Source organism: Salmo salar, chromosome ssa04, assembly GCF_905237065.1.
Source record: "Salmo salar chromosome ssa04, Ssal_v3.1, whole genome shotgun sequence".
In the NCBI taxonomy this organism is placed as follows: domain Eukaryota; kingdom Metazoa; phylum Chordata; class Actinopteri; order Salmoniformes; family Salmonidae; genus Salmo; species Salmo salar.
Window position 1 is genome coordinate 45,704,176 of NC_059445.1, and position 23,696 is coordinate 45,727,871.

General features: G+C 44.5%; 1 protein-coding gene across 1 annotated transcript in view; it reads right to left on the reverse strand.

Moving 5' to 3' along the window:
* LOC106603264 (roundabout homolog 1) overlaps window positions 1-23,696 on the reverse strand; it is a 218,000-nt gene that overhangs the window by 22,608 nt on the left and 171,696 nt on the right. The window contains 4 exon segments of the mRNA XM_014196673.2: window positions 5,453-5,580; window positions 5,806-5,944; window positions 14,894-15,014; window positions 19,055-19,212. Coding sequence (XP_014052148.2) covers window positions 5,453-5,580; window positions 5,806-5,944; window positions 14,894-15,014; window positions 19,055-19,212 — 546 coding nt within the window.

Below are 23,696 nucleotides of genomic sequence, written 5' to 3' on the forward strand. Positions count from 1 at the left end.
ACAATGTCCATTTACTGAATACTATGCACCTGGAGAACACTATGTTTCTATCACTATGTATTTCAATGTAATATTTAGGACCAGGATTTGTACATTCCTTGCTAACTTTTCTGTCTAATTTCATTGATGTGGAGTAACATGGGAACTTAATCACAGGGAACAAAGATCATTTCCTTGGCAAATGTGTGCATGCACACACACACACACACACACACACACACACACACACACACACACACACACACACACACACACACACACACACACACAACAGTGGTGGGAGTGTTTGAAAAGTTTGTTGTCGTGCTGATAGATCCACACTGAAGGCCTAGTGCTGACCCCTGACTTGCAGCATGTGTTTTATGGGGTTAGCTGGGGCCAGAGGCATGAATTCCCCTGGCAGGTTTATAGGGTGATTGGAGGCGTTGTTGAGGGGACACACAAGCTCATGTGTTTGGTCAGTTCAATGGGACAGTAAAGTGAGGGTGGAGTGTGAGAGTATGTATCTTGGACCGTGTGTGTGAATGTGTGCGTCGCACATGCGTGTGTGTACTGCATTTGTGCCGATGTGTATGTGCGTGCCTGTGTGTATGTCGCACACGTGTGTGTATTACTGTGTGTGCTCAGTAGGGTCGCTGGGACAAGGCGTGGCCTGTTCCCATCCCTATGAGACCTATTGGACTTGTTGACTCAAAGGTGTGAAAAGCCTTGCATGGGAGTGTTGGGTTGAGTTACGAGGCTAGCCAGCTCTGTGGCCCGTTTGGACAGAGTTACAACCCCCCAGTGAACACATAAACCTGGAGGGGAGAGAGAGGGGGATGAACTCTACTACAGTTCAGACACTTGGAGACCGGAACTTCCTCTCTCTCCCTCTGGGTGTAGAGCTAGGCCTATAGAGAGCCTTATAGACTGTGGCCTTCATATGTCTGTAAAGGCTGAGGCACACTGTGAGTCTTAAAGCCTATAAAGTAGCTGAACAGTGATATGCATGGATAGGCAAGTGACCAAGGGCCATTGTGGTGGGAGAGAGAGAGAGAGAGAGAGAGAGAGAGAGAGAGAGAGAGAGAGAGAGAGAGAGAGAGAGAGAGAGAGAGAGAGAGAGACCAAATAAAACACCAAATAATGCATGCAGAACAGAATTAGGCCGATACCCGCTAATTATTGTTCAATTCTACAACCACCTGAAAGGAAGCAATTTCCGAACCTTCCATAACAAAGCCATCACCTACAGAGGGATGAACCTGGAGAAGATTCCCTTAAGCAAGCTGGTCCTGGGGCTCTGTTCACAAACACAAACAGACCCCACAGAGCCCCAGGACATCAACACAATTAGACACAACCAAATCATGAGAAAAAAAAAAAAAAAAAAAGATAATTACTTCAATCATTGAAAATAATTAAGAAAGAACAGAGCAAACTAGATTGCTATTTGGCCCTAAACAGCGAGTACATGGTGTCAGAATTCCTGACCAATGTGACTGACCCAAAATTAAGGAAAGCTTTGACTATGTATATAGTTACTGTTCACTTTTTACTTCACTTTTGTTTATCCATTTCACTTGCTTTTCCAATGTAAACATATGTTTCCTACGCTAATAAAGCCAATTTAATTTAATTTTGAGAGAGAGAGAGAGAGAGAGAGAGAGAGAGAGAGAGAGAGAGAGAGAGAGAGAGAGAGAGAGAGAGAGAGAGAGAGAGAGAGAGATGTGGCTCAGTTGGTAGAGCATGGGGGTTGTGGGTCACTCTGTAAGTCGAGAGGGATAGCTGTAGTAAGAACAGAAAAGGGTGACGCTAAAGACTTGACATTGAGGAGAAAATACAGGAATCCAGATAATACTGCCAATTACTTAAAAATGTTACAAGGTGATCTGGAGTGTTGGCACTAGTTAAAGTGTGATAAACGACCTCAGTAAAAGTGTTCGGTGATGGAAAATATGACTGAAAACATATTTGGAGAAAACCCTGTGTGCAAGCCTTGTGTTCGGAATGAAAGCAGCTTGACTGGAGTGAGGAGGCCTCCAATGTGTTTTGATTTCCACTACTGATAATGTGGCCTGGCTGCACCAATCACACGGCCAGACTGAGTCTAGAGGAAACGAGTCCTTAGTCTCCTGCCTGCCCTGTTGAATATGTTCAAACACTGCAAGGACATTATAATGTTTGTGTTTGAGGCAGAAAACAGAGAAACTATGGAGTACAAATTACTACCGTGGGCTTATTCTGGTACTTGTGTAACAATGAATACTAGTGTATCCCTCTAGTCAGAAACTATAACTTCAGATACACTGAAAATGCATTGATTGAAAGGAGGGGTTATAAAAAGTTAAAATGTGCTGCCCCTAATGTTACCTTCCAAGCTTCTCTCCCTCTCGCTCTCTCTCTCCCTCTCTCTCTACTATCTCGTGGATCTGAACCCTCAAGTATCTCCAGATGAGATAATGTGTTTGTCAGACAGTGCTGTTGTTATGTCTCATTTCCTTCAGGGGAGATCTGCTCTCCCCCTCCTCTCCTCCTATTTGGTTCTAGGTAGAACCATTTTGGTTCCAGGTCAGACCCGGTGCCAGGATAAAGTGACTAAGGGGACAGTTGAAATGGGCGAAGGGGCAAAACTTTTTGGGGTTCTTGCACTGGAATTATATTGAATTCTGCAAATATGATCACGCTATACCACAATAAACATAAAGTTAAAATGATGAGACTCCGAGATCATTGAGTGCTTTTGAAATCTGTAGCCTATCTCTGCTGCGCTGTTTCAGCACAATGGACAGCCTCGTTATTCATGCATGCAAATAAAAATACTGAATAGCAGTTTGTCTTAGAATACCCGCACAACTGTAAATGCAATTTTTTATTTTTTATTTCACCTTTATTTAACCAGGTAGGCCAGTTGAGAACAAGTTCTCATTTACAACTGCGATGAATGAATGCGAATAGAACAAAATCAATAAAAATTTAGGCTAGTTACATTAACAGTAAACACACACAGTAAACAAAAGTCTGGCTTATGCGCGTGACCCCGACCGCCCCCGCCTTTGGGATTTTTCCTCTGTTTGCCGAAAAGGAGATTCCCTGTCGGAATATTATCGCTTTTCTACGAGAAAAATGTCGTAAAAATTTATTTTAAACAGCGGTTGACATGCTTCGAAGTACGGTAATGGAATACTTAGAATTTTATTGTCACGAATTGTGCCATGCGCGTGACACTTCTTTACTATTTCGGATAGTGTCTGGAACGCACGAACAAAACGCCGCTATTCGGATATAACGATGGATTATTTTGGACCAAACCAACATTTGTTATTGAAGTAGCAGTCCTGGGTGTGTATTCTGACGAAGACAACAAAAGGTAATGAAACTTTTATAATAGTAAATATGATTATGGTGAGTGCTAAACTTGCCGGGTGTCTAAATAGCGAGCCCGTGATGCCTGGGCTATGTACTTAGAATATTGCAAAATGTGCTTTCACCAAAAGCTATTTTAAAATCGGACATATCGAGTGCATAGAGGAGGTCTGTATCTATAATTCTTAAAATAATTGTTATGCTTTTTGTGAACGTTTATCGTGAGTAATTTAGTAAAATGTTAGCGAATTCCCCGGAAGTTTGCGGGGGTATGCTAGTTCTGAACGTCACATGCTAATGTAAAAAGCTGTTTTTTGATATAAATATGAACTTGATTGAACAAAACATGCATGTATTGTATAACATAATGTCCTAGGGTTGTCATCTGATGAAGATCATCAAAGGTGAGTGCTGCATTTAGCTGTCTTCTGGGTTTTGGTGACATTATATGCTGGCTTGAAAAATGGGTGTCTGATTATTTCTGGCTTGGTACTCTGCTGACATAATCTAATGTTTTGCTTTCGTTGTAAAGCCTTTTTGAAATCGGACAGTGTGGTTAGATTAATGAGAGTCTTGTCTTTAAATAGCTGTAAAATAGTCATATGTTTGAGAAATTGAAGTAATAGGATTTTTAAGGTTTTGAAAATCGCGCCACAGGCTGCCAGTGGCTGTTACGTAGAGGCTAGCTAAGATAGAAGCAGCTTCAATGGTAAACTTGACCCCGCCTTTGTATAAAATTAAAGGCATATCACATTATCCACTTAGCCTACCACAGAGATGAGAAGTGTTTTTCATGCTTTTTATGGAAACTCAAAGGAGTCATACCTAACCCCAGTGGCTTTCCATAGCCCCCTACACACCGCAGTACACCCTGTCCATTATGCTGACACAGCACAGCAGAGATAGATTTCTTTGTGCCTGTCACTCAATCATTTGAACTTTTTTGCTATTTTTATGTAGGGACATAAAACTAAAAGTGAGGGGTCTAAGCGCCCTTTAGCTCCCTCGTGGAGCTAGACCGTTCCACAGAGAATTTTACATGGAACCCAAAAGGGTTTTACCTTGAACCTGTGTACACCGTACTTAGACAGCTACACCTTTCCCTCCAATTAAGCCAATCTGTACGAATCTGCTATCTGTTCTTCCTCTCCTCTGTTCAGACCCTAAATTAGACCCTGGTCCCCCTCGTTTCCCAGGCAGGCAGGGCTGGTGTAGAGTAGACTGTGTAATTGGAACCATGTCATTCCCAGCGTGGGACACAGGATTGTCTTTAATTAAGCCCTGCTCTGTCTGTCTGTCTGTCTGTCTGTCTGTCTGTCTGTCTGTCTGTCTGTCTGTCTGTCTGTCTGTCTGTCTGTCTGTCTGTCTGTCTGTCTGTCTGTCTGTCTGTCTGCCTGCCTGCCTGCCTGCCTGCCTGCCTGCCTGCCTGCCTGCCTGCCTGCCTGTCTGTCTGCCTGTCTGCCTGCCTGTCTGTCTGTCTGTCTGCCTGCCTGCCTGCCTGTCTGTCTGTAGTGTAGTGAGGTGTTACTGTTCATTTCCTGCCGTCAGTCCCTGTGCTGTGGGGGGTCATTGTGGCAGGGAATCCCTGCTCATAAATGAACCCACTTCCTGGTGCCTCATCAACACTCCCATCTGTTACACTGATCCAGTCATGGTTAGACTGTGGCAATGGGCTGTGTAAGTAAGGAACAAGGCTAGTAGAGTGCTGATTGCTTCAGAACTGATATGAACGCAAGCCAAGAGGATACAGTAAATTACATAACCTCACAGATTGAACTGATAACCTAGCTCAGTCTGTTACCCTGGGAACTGCTTGACTTGACACATGAATGTAAACTGATCCATGCTTAAGAAAACAGGGCAGGCCAGAGATCAGTAGGGTAATAACTCCATGGTGTGGCTAGACAGGGTTAGGTAGGATATCTACTAACTGCTCTGAGAACAGCTGTCTTCTTCTTCACACGTTCTCTAACGTTACATGAATGTGAGAGCAACAGCTGCACAGCATAAACCCAGTCTGCACGTTTCATAGTCTGTGCACCTTTCATGTCAAACAGCAGGTGTGACCAGGGTTGGGGTTGGGGTTAGGGTCGGGGGAGGTTGTACTGACCGTGTACGGTCAGCGTAGCGGACGCTTCTGCCTTTCCCACCATGTTCTCTACAACACACGTGTAGGAGCCCTCGTCTGATGGTGCCACACCACGCACACTCAGAGTGTGGTCCTCCAGGATCTCATACCTGTAGACAGACACACACACAGGGAGAGAGAGAAAGAGATAGAGAGAGATAGACATGAGACAAAGGATCTTTACACGATGGCAGGCACACTGTAATATCCCAAGCATCTGATTCCATGACCAGATGTGACCCTGCATGTGCATAAGGTTTAGATCACAGTATGTATCTATGATGTAAGAGTGTAATATAAAGGCTGTATAGCAGTGCTGGGTCATCCATCCGTACCTCCCCTTGGGCAGGTCTGCATCCTCTTTCCTCCAGCGGACAGTGGGGACCGGATCTCCCCGCGCCTCACAGTGGAACTCCACACTCTCATCTGCCAGCACCATAACACTACTGGGCCTCTTCACAAACCCTGGGCGTTCTGGAGGAGAGCATCATCATCATCATCATCATCATCATCACTGTCATAATCGTCAAAATAACCACTATTCTTTGTGTGAAGATGTGCACGGCAGTCTGTAGAGAGCCCCCGCAGCACACGCTTTCTTCCTCCATTTCCTAGAGTTCCAATGCTGGTTTATGTTAATATCGGCATTCTACAGTATCACACACATTTGAAGTTGAACTGAAATCTTAGCTTATACACTTAACCAATAGCTACCCGGACTATCTGCATTGACCCTTTTTGCACTAACTGTTTTGACTCATCACATTACGCTGCTGCTACTGTTTATTATCTGTCACTTTATTCCTCGTTATATGTATATACCTACCTCAATTTCGTCATACGCCTGCACATCGACTCAATACTGAAAAACTGCTTCTTTCTCAAGGCCATCAGACTGTTAAATAGCCATCACTAGCACCTTAGAGGCTGCTGCCCTATATACATAGACTAGGAATCACTGGCCACTTTAATAATGGAACACTAGTCACTCTAATAATGTTTACGTACTGCTTTACTCATTTCATATGTATATACTGTATTCTAGTCAATGCCTCTCCGACATTGCTCATCCTAATATTTATATATTTCATAATTCTATTCTTTAACTTTTAGATTTGTGTGTATTGTTGTGTATTGTTAGATATTATAGCACTCTTGGAGCTAGGAACACAAGAATTTCGCTACACCCGCAATAACATCAGCTAAACATGTGTATGTGACCAATAACATTTCATTTGATACCCTGTATGTATATCCAAGTTATCGTTACTCATTGTGTATTGATTACTACTTTTATTATTATGTGTTTGACTGTTTCTAATATTTCTCTATTTTCTTTCTCTCTGTGTTGTTGGGAAGGGCCCGTAAGTAAGCATTTCACTGTTTTTACGAAGCATGTGACGAATAACATTTGATTTGATTTGATCCGGGGCTCCCAAGTGGCGCAGCGGTCTAAGGCACTGCATCTCAGTGCAAGAGGCACCACTACAGACCCTGGTTTGAATCCAGGCTGTATCACATCCGGCCGTGATTGGGAGTCCCATAGGGTGGCGTACAATTGGCCCAGCATCGTCCGGGGTTTGGCCGGGGTAGGCCATCATTGTAAATAAGAATTTGTTCTTAACTGACATGCCTAGTTAAATAAAGGCTAAATAACAAAATACAAAGCTTTGAGTTAAGCACCTAAAAATGAGACCCCTGAATACCATTAACCCTCTGTAACCCTTTCACCCACATTCCCCCACTTCTTTTAAAACCCATTTTATTTGCCTCTTTCTTATTTGTGACATGTGGATGAAAACCAATAAATCCACTTAAAACTAGTGGGGCTTGTTAAAACCAGGGCCATTTTAAACAAATCTGTTTCTTCAATCAGCAGTATTATTCTATTAGCCTTAAATGTTTTTACTGGGCATTATAAATGTGTGTGCCCTGGCCAGCCGCCCAGCCCAGCTGATTCTGTGATAAGACGTCTCAGTCTGCTCTGATGGGAAGTGCTTGGAGAGGGAGTGGGGTGGGAGTGCGAGGAGGTGGGGTGGGGTGGATATGGTGACAGCATAGGAACGAGGTGGGGGTGGAGAGCGGGACCAGGGTAGGGTGGGGTGGGGGTGGAGATTGGAACAGGCTATGGGTCAGTGGTCTGGGACACTACATTTTTTTTATTTTGACAGGGAGTCAATGCTGAGACCAAGGTCTCTTTTCCAGATAAGCCCTGTATAGCACCACAATACACATCAAAATGCAATAAACAAATGAAACTACACATTCATATAGACATTAAAATACACATCATTATACACAACAATACATGAAATGGAAAACACAATCATAAAATACAGACACATTCTTCAGTAAAAAGATCTCCTAGCAACCGTCTGAAATGCCCTAGATGCACCAATTCCTCCAATTTTAAAGTGTAATCTAGATCATTCCACACGTAAAGTGCAAGGAAATTAAAGGCTGATTTACCTAACTCTCTAGACACCAAAGGAGTCTCCAGAGTTAACCATCCTTGTGAACGGGTGTGATATCTTGTAATTTTAAATCTTAACAGTGATGTTAGGGAAGTCTGGAGTTTGTGGAGCAAGACTTTGTAAACAAAAACAGCGTAATGATGTGATCTACGTGACTTCAAAGAGGTCCAACCAACCTTTTGGTAAAGAATACAGTGATTAGTAATAAAACTGTCTCCTATGATAAAACGAAGGGCGCTATGAAAAACGTCCAGGGGTTTAAGTGTAGAGGCATCTGCACGTTGATAAATAGTATGGCCATAATCAAGAACAGGTAGAAAGGTTTACTGCACAATCTGCTTCCTGTTGACTAGAGAGAGACAAGATCTGTTTCTGTAAAAAAAAAAAATCCCACTTTAAATCTTAGTTTCTCAACATGCTCAGTCATATGTGTTTTAACCTTTTGCTGCAGTGGGCTAAATCATCTTGGTAGTCTTAAACAAATCTACGTTGAAACAAAAGCATACACCTCACACACATTTTTATTTAACCTTTATTTAACTAGGCAAGTCAATTAAGAACAAATTCTTATTTACAATGACGGCCTACCCCGGCCAAACCCGGATGACGCTGGGCCAATTGTGCGTCGCCCTATGGGACTCCCAGTCACGGCCGGATGTGATGCAGCCTGGATTCGAACCAGGGACTGCAGTGACACCTCTAGCACTGAGATGCAGTGCATTAGACCGCTGCACCACATTGGATTAAAACAATAAGAGACCTGTACAGTAACATGTCAGATATAGAGTGGAAATGTCTTCCATTTTGAGTTTGAATCCCAATGTTACACCTTATGTACATCATAGACGATGAAAATATAACAAAACCATTTGACATAAAAACACCAGATCTTCGAGGGGGTTGTTTGAAATAATGTTTATTAATTATGAAATAGCATTCACCCCATGAGGCCACTAGGGCATTTGCCTGCAGGAAAGTGGTAGATTAATCATTGTCAATCCAAACACCAAGGTATTTGGATGCAGGGACTCGTTTGATTATAGAGCCAGCCGCTGAAAATGCAATCCTTCTGAGACAATCTTCCGAGAACTTGAAAACAACATGTATTTCGTTTTGCCCGTATTAAGTATGAGTTTAAAATCCGTAAGGACTTCTTGCACAACTACAAAATCGGACTGTAGCCTTGTCATAGCCAGGTCAAGGCAATTGCGTCATAATAATATAATCTGAATATATATAAATAAACAGATTGACCAATAGCATCTACAGTGGCAAGAAAAAGTATGTGAACCCTTTGGAATTACCTGGATATCTGCATAAATTGGTCATTCAATTTGATCTGATCTTCAGCTAAGTCACAACAATAGACAAACACACTATCAATGTGTAAGACAAACACACTAATCAGGGATTTTCCAGAATTTAGCTCTCACTATAATCCGAAAAAGCGGTTACATAATAATCAGATTTAGCCTTTCTGGTTTGACACATTGATTCCTCAGTTCCTCAGCTTGCAAGTCCAGGCCAAAGCCTGTGTTCCTGGCCTTGACCCATCATCTCTTTTATGAATGACTTCTGATAATTCCGGAGTGTACCAGGCAATCGATCACCGTTTAACCCTTTGTTTTTTTTAAGGGAGCATGATTATTCACAATAATATTGAAGACATCTGCAAAAAAGGCTGAAAGCTAAATCAGGTTCAGGGATAGCTGAAATACAATCAAGGAGACCACTAAAATAAAGATCATATAAAAAAGCCTGAAGTTTTTAAAGTTCCTCTTTGTGATGACACGAGGCTTAGATTTTTATATTATCACATCTCTAACGCAATAACAAACCAGTTAACTCCTCGAGTGCACAAAGGTTAGCCGAGGGAGGACGTTAGACCTCTATCACAGTTATTGATACATTTTAGGGCTGTCCCCGAATAAAAAAAATATTGGTCAACCAAGAGTCGTCTGTCCATTCGACCAATCGATTGGTTGAAATGTTAAAACGTGTATTTTTCCATATATACAGTGCCTTTGGAAAGTACACACAATACCCTATAACGACAAAGCAAACCATTTTTGCTAATATCACATTTACATAAGTATTCAGACCCTTTACTCAGTACTTTGTTGAAGCACCTTTGGCAGTGATCACAGCATTGAGTCTTCTTGGGTATGACACTACAAGCTTGGCACACCTGTATTTGGGGAGTTTCTCCCATTCCTCTCTGCAGATCCTCTCAAGCTCTGTCAGGTTGGATGGGGAGCATTGCTGCACAGCTATTATCAGGTCTCTCCAGAGATGTTTGATCGGGTTCAAGTCTGGGCTCTGGCTGGGCCACTCATGGACATTCAGAGACATGTCCCAAAGCCACTCTTGCGTTGTCTTGGTTTTCATTAAGGATCTCGCTGTACTTTGCTCTGTTAATCTTTGCCTTGATTCTGAAAAACATCCCAACAGCATGATGCTGCAACCACCATGCTTCACTGTAGGGATGGTGCCAGGTTTCCTCCAGACATGACGCTTGGCATTCAGGCAAGTAACTTATAATGCCATTGCCAATATGTAAAAGTAGCCTACATAAATCCAACAAATAAAAACATTGCAGCCCGCAGGCAGAAAATGTCCTGTCTACAAGGACACATTGTATCAACTGTTAACTTGGTCCAGCCAAAAGCTCCTGCTAGCAAACTTGCAACATTGTATAAAATATTCTGGGCCCTCAGAGTTTCCACTCCAGTGAGCTCCTTTGCGCAAGGGATAAGAAGTAATCAGGTAGGCATGTTTTATGATGTTTCCACCAGATCAGAGCATGCCATTTCCCCCCCCCCCCCTTTCACTCTGAGTGTTTATCGAAAGGGAGAGAACTCAAAAGATCTTTCAAATAGGCTACGTTGAGAAACGATTATCATTCTCAATGGATGTAAGACAATCAGAAAAAGTATCAGATCCCCAAATCAACACATTTATAGGCCTACATTTGCGCGCAGACCAGGTAGCCTAGACCTACGTCCATGTGTAATCAGATGTGTGTTCTTACACAAGATTTACAGGAGCGCTCCAAACAAAAGACAATTCATAAATATACAACTCATAAATGGAATTAAATAAACCAAAACTTGTTTCTCACAAGTGTAGCCTAGGTTGTGCGCTCTGCAAACAATGTGTCCACTCCTACAATGACAACGGTAAGACTGTAATAATAATATATTGAATGCATTAACAGAAATTACCGTAACCAAAGAAACATTATAGATTAGAAATTATAGGAATTAACAGTAGGGTAAATGTACAACTGGTGATAATGGTGTGCCATCCCCAAGGCCCCCGCAATGGATTAGTCCACTCAGAAAGGCATGAATCAGACAGGTGTCTCGTGTGGCATAATTGAAAAAATATATATTTGCTCGACAAAAGAAAATTGCGGTCAACCAACAGCCTATTGACCAGTCGACTAAATGGGGTCAGCCCTAATACAGTTGAAGTCGGAAGTTTACATACACTTAGATTGGAGTCATTAAAACTCGTTTTTCAACCACTCCATACATTTCTTGTTAACAAACTATAGTTTTGACAAGACGGTTAGGACATCTACTTTGTGCATGACACAAGTAATTTTTCCAACAATTGTTTACAGACAGATTATTTCACTTATAATTCACTGTATCAGAATTCCAGTGGGTCAGAAGTTTACATACACTAAGTTGACTGTGCCTTTAAACAGCTTGGGAAAATTCCAGAAAATGATGTCATGGCTTTAGAAGCTTCTGATAGGCTAATTGATATAATTTGAGTCAATTGGAGGTGTACCTGGGGATGTATTTCAAGGCCTACCTTCAAACTCAGTGCCTCTTTGCTTGACATCATGGGAAAATCTAAAGAAATCAGCCAAGACCTCAGAAAAAAATGGTAGACCTCCACAAGTCTGGTTCATCCTTGGGAGCAATTTCCAAACGCCTGAAGGTACCAAGTTCATTTGTACAAACAGTAGTACGCAAGTATAAACACCATGGGACCACGCAGCCGTCATACCGCTCAGGAAGGAGACACGTTCTGTCTCCTAGAGATGAACATACTTTGGTGCGAAAAGTGCAAATCAATCACAGAACAACAGCAAAGGACCTTGTGAAGATGCTGGAGGAAACAGGTACAAAGGTATCTATATCCACAGGAAAACGAGGCCTATATAGACATAACCTGAAAGGCCGCTCAGCAAGGAAGAAGCCACTGCTCCAAAACGGCCATAAAAAAGCCAGACTACGGTTTGCAACTGCACATGGGGACAAAGATCGTACTTTTTGGAGAAATGTCCACTGGTCTGATGACACAAAAAAATAACTGTATGGCCATAATGACCATCGTTATGTTTGGAGGAAAAAGGGGAAGCTTGCTAGCCGAAGAACACCATCCCAACCGTAGAGCACGGGGTGGCAGCATCATGTTGTGGGGGTGCTTTGCTGCAGGAGGGACTGGTGCACTTCACAAAATAGATGGCATCATGAGGCAGGAAAATTATGTGGATATACTGACGCAACATCTAAAGACATCAGTCATGAAGTTAAAGCTTGGTCGCAAATAGGTCTTCCAAATGGACAATGACCCCAAGCATACTAACAAAGTTGTGGCAAAATGGCTTAAGGACAACAAAGTCAAGGTATTGGAGAGGCCATCACAAAGCCCTGACCTCAATCCCATAGAAAATGTATGGGCAGAACTGAAAAAGCGTGTGCGAGCAATGAGGCCTACAAACCTGACTCAGTTACACCAGCTCTGTCAGGAGGAATGGGCCAAAATTCATCCAACTTACTGTGCAAAGCTTGTGGAAGGCTACCCGAAATGTTTGACCCAAGTTAAACAATTTAAAGGAAATTCTACCAAATACTAATTGAGTGTATGTAAACTTCTGACCCACCGGGAATGTGATGAAAGAATTAAAATCTGAAATAAATCATTCTCTCTACTATTATTCTGACATTTCACATTCTTAAAATAAAGTGGTGATCCTAACTGACCCAAGACAGGGAATTTTTACTAGGTTTAAATGGAAGGAATTGTGAAAAACTGAGTTTAAATGTATTTGGCTGAGGTGTATGTAAACTTTCGACTTCAACTGTACATGTTCCCCCCAAAAAACGCTTAAAGATAGTAGCTCACAGTAGCTTTGGCAAGGGAAATGGATTTCAGTAAAGAGACAGATCAATTATTTTTAATAAGAATGGCCACTCCACCACCTCTAACCTGTCTATCAGCTCTGAACACATTATAACCTTCAATATTAATATCAGATTCCAGAATGTCCCCAGAGATCCACGTTTCAGTCAATACCAGAATGTCCGGATTCGTCTGCATAGCCCAGATCTTAATGTAACCCAGTTGAGGAAGTAAGCTCCTAATGTTCAGATGCATCAACCCAAGTCCGGGTTTGGCCGGTGTAGGTCGTCATTGTAAATAAGAATTTGTTCTTAACTGACTTGCCTAGTTAAATACAGTTTAAATAAAGGTTAAATAAAACATTTTAAAAAATAAGTCCTATACGATTTTTAAAGTCACATGGAGTCTCCAACTCAAAGAAGCTACATTGAATAGGCGGTTACAGGGCTTGTCTGAATGTTGATGTTGATGGTTGATATTGATATAGATGGTATGGCTATAGGATTTCATAGACCTGGACTATTTGGTCTATCTCTATTAATAATAGAGGAAAGCGTAGACATTGGAATTACTTTTCCAAAGTTGGCACCATAGGCCCTAAGGCCGCTGCCAATGTCAATAGGAGGATCTCTCAGAGTAACCAATGATGGAATGTTATAAATTGACTTACATGGGCTTTAGTTGCTATCATGTATTAGCCCAAGCCCTCTGCGTGATTTGAAAACCGAGTGGATATTCAATTTCACATTTAAAACTTCTAGCACTGGGTGAGCAGACCGCAGTGGGCTTCTCTATTGACAACAGCAGATCTAAGAGCGGAGTTCAAACGAATAGGTGCAATATTACAACTGATAACACCCCTGGCAGTATAGACAACAGCACGATGATAACACCCCTGGCAGTATAGACAACAGTACGATGATAACACCCCTGGCAGTATAGACAACAGCACGATGATAACACCCCTGGCAGTATAGACAACAGTACGATGATAACACCCCTGGCAGTATAGACAACACCACGATGATAACACCCCTGGCAGTATAGACAACACCACGATGATAACACCCCTGGCAGTATAGACAACACCACGATGATAACACCCCTGGCAGTATAGACAACAGCACAATGATAACACCCCTGGCAGTATAGACAACAGCACAATGATAACGCTTAGAAAGGATGTGAGGTATTACCTGAGCGGTGCTTGGACTGTCTCTAAGTGAATATCTTAACTGGGCAGCAAGAGGAACGGATGAGAGTGGGGTGTAGTAGTGGAAGTACAACCTCTCCAGGACAGCACAGGGGTGGCAGGGGTCAAGGTGGGGCGACAGGGTCATCCTGAGTTTGGGGCTCAAGTGAAATGCCTGCACAGCTGTGGGACTGGGTGCCATTGTTACGTAACCTCTTGCATTAATGGCTTATGTGCCTGGGAGAAAAGCCTTTACCTAGGGGGACAGGAAGCCTCAGACTCTTTGACCTTCACTGTCACAACTGAGACTGACTTGGTGACTGAATGGGACTGAGAGGCGGAACAGAGTGACAGACTCAGATAGAGGGACCAACCAACAGATGGCTGGCAGGCAGGCAGGCAGGCAGGCAGGCAGGCAGGCAGGCAGGCAGACAGACAGACAGACAGACAGACAGACAGACAGACAGACAGACAGACAGACAGACAGACAGACAGACAGACAGACAGACAGACAGACAGACAGACAGACAGACAGACAGACAGACAGACAGACAGACAGACAGACAGACAGACAGACAGACAGACAGACAGACAGACAGACAGGTTGGGTCTTACCTAGTACAGTCAGTTCGGCAATCTCGCTCTCCCTCTCTCCCACCATGTTGGTCCCCACACAGATATATTTCCCTGCGTCACTCTTCCTGGCGTTGGTGATCATCAGCTTCCCACCGCGGATCTGACAGATGGAGGGAAGAAAAGTACAAGTTGTAAGGTCATTTGTAATTGAATATAGCATGTTACGCTCGCAAATACTTGTAATTCCCGAAATACTATTTGATGCAACAATTTGTGGGTTTACACGATTCTAGAGTCCTACAATATAGAGGATGAAATGATGACTTTCCACCTGTCAAGCCCAGACAGAGGTCTGTCTGGTAGGTTTAAGAAGCAGCAGCTTTTAGGGGTAAACAGTGTGTTCAATCTCAGCTGGCCCGGCTGGCTGGCTACGTGGCAGGAGGGCAGTGCCTGACAAGTTTATTCCGCTGACAGTTGGAAGCAGAGATCCCACAACCCTTCAGGCCTCAGAGAACCACTGCTACAGCACCAGCCCAGAAGATACTGCACCGTGCCACGCAACAGGATCGTTGTAATGGGAAATAACTCTGGACGGTTAGGTTGGAGAATTATGTTATTTTCAAAGCAGCACTTATAATTGTGGAATCAGGTTTTCTAAGAACATAACCAAATCATGCATATGAAACTGACAACTATTAAAATGTATTGAAATAGGGATTGCTAATAAAATGTAACAAAATCAAATGCTATTGGTTGTGTTCACATAGCTGCAGGTGCAGCAAAATGATTCATAACAATAGAGGAGAGAGAGAGGTTTGGTGGGGTGCAGGAACCCCATTTTCCAGTCGTAAGGTGCAGCGTAGAGGGACGTTGGTTAGTGAGTGGTGGGGAATCACAGGGCGCCATAGCGTTTCACAGAGGAAGGGAGTAGAGGAGTCGTAGCTGAGCCAGGCCTGTGGGCCAGCAGGTTCCAATCTTAATGTGTGTAAACCAAGCTGGGATGACCAGCCAAGCAGTCACAACTAATCCACTCACAGCCTGATGTAAAGCAGCCTCGCTGCTATCTCGGTCCCCATACACCACCTCTAACCCTCCTCATGCTCCTCACCCTCACCCCCTCCTCTTCCCCGTGAACCTCACAACACCTGAAACATGCTGAGAGGAGGCTGACCTTCCCTCTCCACACTGACACATTCTACCAGGCCATAAAAGTCCTCATGTGTTACACAAGGACCAGGGATGAGGATGGGAGAGGAGGGGAGAGCAGGGGAGAGCAGGGGGGGAGCAGGGGAGAGCAGAGGAGAGGAGGGGAGACCAGGGGAGAGCAGGGAAGAGGAGGGAAGAGCAGGGGAGAAGATGGGGAGACCAGGGGGAGAGAAGGGGGAGAGGAGGGAAGAAGAGGGGGAGAAGAGGGGGAGACCAGGGGGAGACCAGGGGAGAGGAGGAGGGGGAGACCAGGGGGAGAGCAGGGGGGAGACCAGGGGGAGAGCAGGGAAGAGCAGGGGAGAAGAGGGGGCGAGGAGGGGGAGACCAGGGGGAGAGCAGAGGAGAGGAGGGGAGGGGGAGAGCAGGGGAAGGAAAGGAAAGGGGGGATGAGAGTGAGAACAGGGGCAGAGCAGGTGGGAGGGCAGTGGGCAGATTTCAAAGCCCAGTGGTCCCAGAGGTCCCTGGGCCAGGACCTGTTCCATGTTCCATCCCCTGTAGTGCTGGACACTTTTGAAGTGTCATCACATTACCCTGCTTTTGATGGGGGCAAAGGCGACAAGGAGTGTGATACCTTTAGTGAGTGTGTGTGTGTCTTTGTCGGTGTGCATTCTGTCTGTGTGTAGCAAGACCCGAAGTGGTTTGTACAGTATAGAGTAGTGGGGGACGGGGTGAGGGTGGGGCAATGAGAGGCACATCTGGAGCTGCAGTACTAGTCCAGAGGAAAGGCCTGAGAACAAAGAGACACAGGTCCTTTGAAGAGCTTCTCCTCAGATGTCCTCCTGTCACATCCCTGCACCATCAGCCTGCACACACATTCCTCCAGTCTTACAGACCCACAACAACACCAGCAAATACATCCCTCCTGTCCTCCTCCTCTCTCTTCTCTCTCTCTCATACTTTCTTTCCTGCGTTCCCCTCTGTTTTCCCTTTCCTTCATGCATCTGCTTCTCCATCTGTTCCCTCCATCACATAGCGGTGGTGGTGGTGGTGTGTGTGACTGTGCTCATGTGTTCCATTGAGTTCTTCTGTTATGTGTGCTACACTATACTATACTTAACTGCTTATCACTATACTTAACTGCCTATCACTATACTTAACTGCCTATCACTATACTTAACTGCCTATCACTATACTTAACTGCCTATCACTATAATTAGGTGCCTATCACTATACTTAACTGCCTATCACTATACTTAACTGCCTATCACTATACTTAGCTGCCTATCACTATACTTAACTGCCTATCACTATACTTAACTGCCTATCACTATACTTAACTGCCTATCACTATACTTAACTGCCTATCACTATACTTAGGTGCCTATCACTATACTTAACTGCCTATCACTATACTTAACTGCCTATCACTACACTTAACTGCCTATCACTACACTTAACTGCCTATCACTATACTTAGGTGCCGATACGATATGTAGTGCGATTCTAACGATTCTCATGATTTTATATGTATTGCGATTCGATACTGCGATTCAATGTTCCAAACATATTGCTCACTATGTCTGCTGCAGAAGCACAAGAGAGACCCATGAGAAAAATATGTTTGATCATTCATGGAAATAAAAGTGCTGAAAACATATTGGCAAACCATTAAAAACAAGATGGAGAACAAGCAAAATAAAGGAACACCCCACTAGCGCATAAATAATGTTGAGATATTGAACAATTAATATTGCGATATATCGTTACAAATAATATCCCAATATGTAACTGTATAAAATGTTCCCCCATCACTAACTACACTGCCCCAGAGTTAATCACAGTCCTGAGGACGAAGAGCTACCACCCACATCACCCCCAACCTGACCCCACTACAATCAATATAGGGTGGTAGTGTGATAATATGCTACAATATACAGTACTGTAGAACTGAACAGAAACTGCACACCCTCTCTGCCTGCTGTTGATGCATCGCTCTGCACCACTGGCAAGCCCAGTGCCCTTCCCTCCCCCATCAATTTAAAACAAACGCTGGGCCACACAATTCGTTCATTCCCACAGCACCAAATCCTACGGCAGACCTCCGGGACTCGACGTGGTTAAAGAAACAACAACAGTTTTTGGAGTGGATGTTGTGTTAGAAACAAACCATAAACACAAGCGCTGCGTTGTTTACAGGGCCTGTGGACTCATTAGGAAACAGTCTTATCTGCAGGGCCCATTAGTCCAGTGAGCCAAGCCATAGCTCTGAGCCAGTACACCAGGGACAACCACAGACATGCCATAGGGACTGTGGCCAACATAGCTACTGTGACTTCACTGCAAGACCTTATTTGACTTGGTATTGTATTACATTATAGTGAAGTTGGTTCCTTATGGAAATGACATGCAGCGGTGAAGACAACGAGGAAGGCATGCAGGCAGATGGGTGTAAATGAGGAGATAACAGGGAAGTACAAAGCCATCGCAGCCTTTGTATTTCCTTCAGAAGGCCCTCCTCCTCTCCTCTCCTCCACCTCCCTCTCTCCTCCACCTCCTCCTCCTCTCCTCCACCTCCCTCTCGTCAGCGTGGAAGAGAGCTGCTCTGTCCATCACAGCCCCTCAGAGAGAAACTACCTGTCACTCCGGAGGAGGATGAGCCTTGGATCCCAACTCACAAGTCCCCTAGAGCGTATACAGACACACAAACAAGCAAACATGCTCGTGTGCGCACACACACATACACCCACCCCTGATTTCTTTGCATGCTTCCACAGATAGCCTTTGTTCCAAATAGACATTGATTAGCCAAATCACAGTACAATATGATTACATTATGTTAGTCAAATAGATTATGCATTTGTTTCTCTTCATTATGACACATCTGCCAACAGAGACACTTTGATCTTCCTGGAGCTGCGCCAGCAAGCAGTGGGGTGTGTGTGCGCGTGTGTGTGTGCGCGTGTGTGTGTTGACGTGCAGGTGTGATGCGCAGGCCCATTGCAGTGCTTGCTCTGTACAGAGAGTGTTCTCGAAGGCTAACGAAGCTTGTCTTACCGTGACGCGCTCATCCCGGTCTTTGATGTTGGTACCATCTTTCCTCCATGAGATGGTGGGCTCAGGATGCCCGCGGGGCGGTTGGCACTCCAGCACGGCAGGCTCGCCCGCTGCCACAATCACATCCGCTGGGTTCTGTCTGAAGTCATCGCGGAGAACTGTGGAACAGGAGAGAGAAGAGGTTAAAGGTCCGTTAGCACTGCAGGTCGAAATGAAACATATTCAAGACTCTTATGACCAGAATCTCGAAGTGAAAGGACTAAAGTCTGAGCAGAGGCAGTCGATGACAGATCACTAGTCTTGATGTAGCTGGACATTGTATCGCGCAATAGTGGTCTCCGGGGTGGTGTGCCAAATCCCTGATGTTCTATAGTAATACAGGCCTACCACCCGCTCCGTCTGATTAGACGAACTCTCTACCAGCTGCGGCTCAACTGTCACTCTCCACTCCAGCCCTGAGGGAACGTACAAACACACAGGCAAACCACTTGCATTTGCATCACAATCCCATGGACGACTCCCAGGAACTTTGTTTGACGTGTCAGGTATGCATTGACCAAAATAAAACCTTGCCAGTTAATGTTTCCCTACCTTGTTTGCCCATCAAACACTTCAAGAGAGATTGGAGGATATTTCGCAAGAGCCTTTAACAAGCTAGCTAGGTGAAAAACACACACTCAACATCTTTAAAGGTTTAACGGCCATTAGCAATGACTCGATACATCATACTCAATAACCACCTGACACAATCGCAGTGTATTGCTAGTTAGTGAGTACAGCCTGTGGAGGGGAGTGCTGACGGAATGATGCGCTTGTGCGAGGCTCTATATGGACCATAAAGACATTGAGTTTGTCAGTGAGCGACGACAGCCCGTCTACTCCTGATGACATTTAGAAACTGAGAATGTATTATTCTACAGACACTGGCCCAGTTAACAAAGGCCTAGAGAAGAGAACAGAAGACAAGAGCAGAGAAGGAAAGACAAGAGAAGACAGGAGAAGAGAGACTCCACAGCATTTCAGTCTAGACCATCACAGTCAGTCCCAGAGTCCCCCAGCCAGCCCAGTGATTGTCTCTCCAGCCCGTTCCGGATGAATGAGTGAGTTAGTGACTACACCCTGAGGGACATCATGCTCTCATAAATTGGAGAAATTCCTCATCCCTTCTCCGCAGCTCTTTTCATTATATTCCCAACACAGTTACTGAAGCCCCCCTCCTTTCTCCCCTCCTACCTAGCCCCCTGCAGCCAGCATGTAATCTCCTCTGTCTCCCCCAAACCAGATTACATGACATTACATTTCACTGCATAGATAACATTACATTACATTGTCCGACACTTCAATACCAGGCACTATATTCTATATACACTGCATGACATTACGTTACATTGTACGGGATTGTAAGACATTTCTCTGTGTCTAGGTTGAATTCGTATACGCACTCAAAGGTGAATAAGGCCTTTCAGCCAATCCATGAATCCTACATGGACTCGTTCCAAGAAACTTCCTAGAAACTTCCAGAATGTTTTAATGAGTGTGTTCATATTTAAACTATAATTTCCCAATAGTCCTTTCCAGAGAAACAATATATTTTGAATTCTTTGTTTCAGTTGGTGGTTATCAAGGGAAGCTGATGTTGTAAACAATGTAAGCCCATCTATGCAAAGCACCAGTGTTGTATCACCTGTATGCAAATGAGCGTAATCACAGAGGTGCCTGACATTTGGGTAGGAATATAATTTGTGTACTCGCTGATGTTGCTTACGATGCTACGACCTTATTATCGTGACAGAAAAATGATGTAGGTCTGTCAAAACGATGTGTACTATATTGTTAGTGGCCACGGGAGTCTGAAGACAAATACATGTGTGACACCATAATTATGCTAGTTAGAGTCCCACTGAGCAGCAGTGTGTTTACCTGAGAATATGGAATGGAATGCTGTTTACCATTTTTACTGGAATGTTTTGCTATTCAATTCTTGTAGGTCAAATTCTTCAGTATTTAGCCTTTGTGTGTAGTCTCTTTTGTCTTTTAATGCCCAATTTAGCGTATCTCTGAAGATCTGAGACCAACACAGACCACCCCTCTATCCCTAACTTGTCCACAAATACCTCATAAATACCTAGAAACCACAAGTTTAACTCCATCAACCTCTCTCTATCCATAAGCCTTGAACATTACTTTCTCTCTCCCTCCCCCCTCCCTCCCTCACTCCCCCCCTCTCTCCCTCCCTCCCTGTTCTCCTTCCCTGTATGTTGGTCTGAGCGTGTAGCAAATCTCAGCCTTCTGCTCCACTGTGCTGTGCTGTGTTGTATTGTGCTGTGAAGTGTAGGCCAGGCCAGGGGAGGCCAGGGGAGGCCAGGGGAGGCCAGGGGAGGCCAGGGGAGGCCAGGGGAGGCCAGGGGAGCGGGTAATCATGTTAGGGAGTAGGAGACTGTGGAACTCTGACACGTACAGCCCAGAGTCCAGATAGAGAATACTCTTCCCATGGACTCACACTTAACAGCCAAAACGCTGGGGGACATAGCTTTCCAGGTCTAGCCTCCTGAACCACTGGCAGTAGGAAAGCAAAGAGAGAAATCTAAGGGTAGAGGGAGACAGAAGTAGCAGTAGCAGTCTTACAGACATTTAACCCTATCTTGAGGAACAAATATGGTTTGTTACCAGCAACTTTCTGGATTGAGGAACATCGTACTGAACCTCCCCTCTGCACCCCTAACCTTCAACTCCCAGTTCCGTTCCATCCGCTACAGAGTTTTCTGTGAGTGCTTTTCAAATGACAGCTTCAGGGCAAGTCAGGCCCATTTGCTATGCCTCCCCTATACAGTGCATACATATACAGTACGTTAACTTGAATGAGGGATAGTGAATGAGGGATATTAGGAACAGCTGCGGAGACGTCAAATTAGCAAGCAGGGGCTGTCTGTCCTGTCGGCCCATTCGGTCTGTCCTAATGGCTGTGACAGTAATGAAGACGGGGAGCTGCTATACCACACAGCAGCACAAACCAGCCCAGACAGGAGAGACTGAGCACAGAGCGCACTGAGCTCTGCCGGGAGGAAATGGAAAACTACCACCGCAATTCCTCAACTCTCAACATGTACTGTGCAGGATAACAGAGCTAGCTGACTGAGAGCCACAGGCTGAACTGGAGACAAAGAAAACTCACATCTTCCCCAAAATGGCAGGCGCAATAGTCTGTTTTTTGGTCAGGGGCTTGACCACAGACAATCCTTTCCTGTCCCCCCTGGCTGCCAGCTCCCAGCAGCATCACAAGGAGCACATATGTGATTAGTGGGACAGGACTCCAGATCCCACAAACATGCTCCGAAAATGTAATTTTCACTCAGTGAATAAGTACACTAGTGTAATCTCATGTCTTTACATGCTAACAGGGCCCCTACTGAAATTGGAAATGGGAGAAGATGAGATGCAGAGAAAATAGCTGCCGGAGGAGAGTCACAGAGAGAGAGAGACCAAGAGAAAGGGAGAGAAAATGAGGGTGAACAAATCAGAGAGAGAGAATGAGACAGAGAACGAGAGAACTAGAGAGAGAGACCCAGAGAGAGGAAGAGATTTGGATCTCTCTTTACGTATCACTGAGCAAACTCCTTCTCCTGATGAAGCGGCTAAATTGTGCTAATTTGGCGGTGGGCTGCGCATAAGCTCTGCCAAACATTACCCATCATAAATAACACAGGATTAAAGCCTGAACAGGCCCGGCCAGGAGAGCACAGCCAACAGAACATGGAGAGAGAAAGCAAAGCAGAGCAGAGCCTAGGAGAGAGCAGACGGGAAACAATGAGAAAATACAACATGGGTAATCACTCCCAGATGGCCCCAGCTCTCTCCTCTCAGGCAGGCTGCCCTGCTGGATTTGCACGTTCCGCAGGACGAGAGGGCGAGAGGCCTGATGAGCAGCGTGGACGTGGGAGAACAAATTGGGATGACCCTCTAGTTGGAGGCATTTTGGCCAAACTCTTTTGGTCTCCCGTCTGCTCACCCTGGCCCCTCTGATCTGATCCAGAGAGCAGGGAGAACACTGGCTGACTACAGGCAGTCTACAGGCCTGCAGCTGACTGACTGGCTTGTTGGCTGACTGGGGCCTGATGGGAAACAGCTGTTCCCATGTCACATGATAAAAGGCATTCCTTGTGGGACACAAAAACATGGCTGCAGTTACTCTAGACAGGAACAAAAACGGAGCCATGAGAACTCTTGTGCAAAGAGTCTTCTAGCTTCAGTGTCGTAAAAACATGCAATGTTAGCACACAAACAACCTGGCAAGAACCGATGTTTTAAGCGTTGTTAACCTGTTGGGTCTAGGGGGCAGCATTTGCACGTCTGGATAAAAAAAATGTACCCGATTTAATCTGGTTACTAATCCTACCCAGTAACTAGAATATGCATATACTTATTATATATGGATAGAAAACACTCTAAAGTTTCCAAAACTGTTTGAATGGTGTCTGTGAGTATAACAGAACTCATTTGGCAGGCAAAACCCTGAGACATTTTCTGACAGGAAGTGGATACCTGATGTGTTGTATTGACTTTAAACCTATCCCATTGAAAAACACAGGGGTTTAGGAATATTTTGGCACTTCCTATTGCTTCCACTAGATGTCACCAGCCTTTA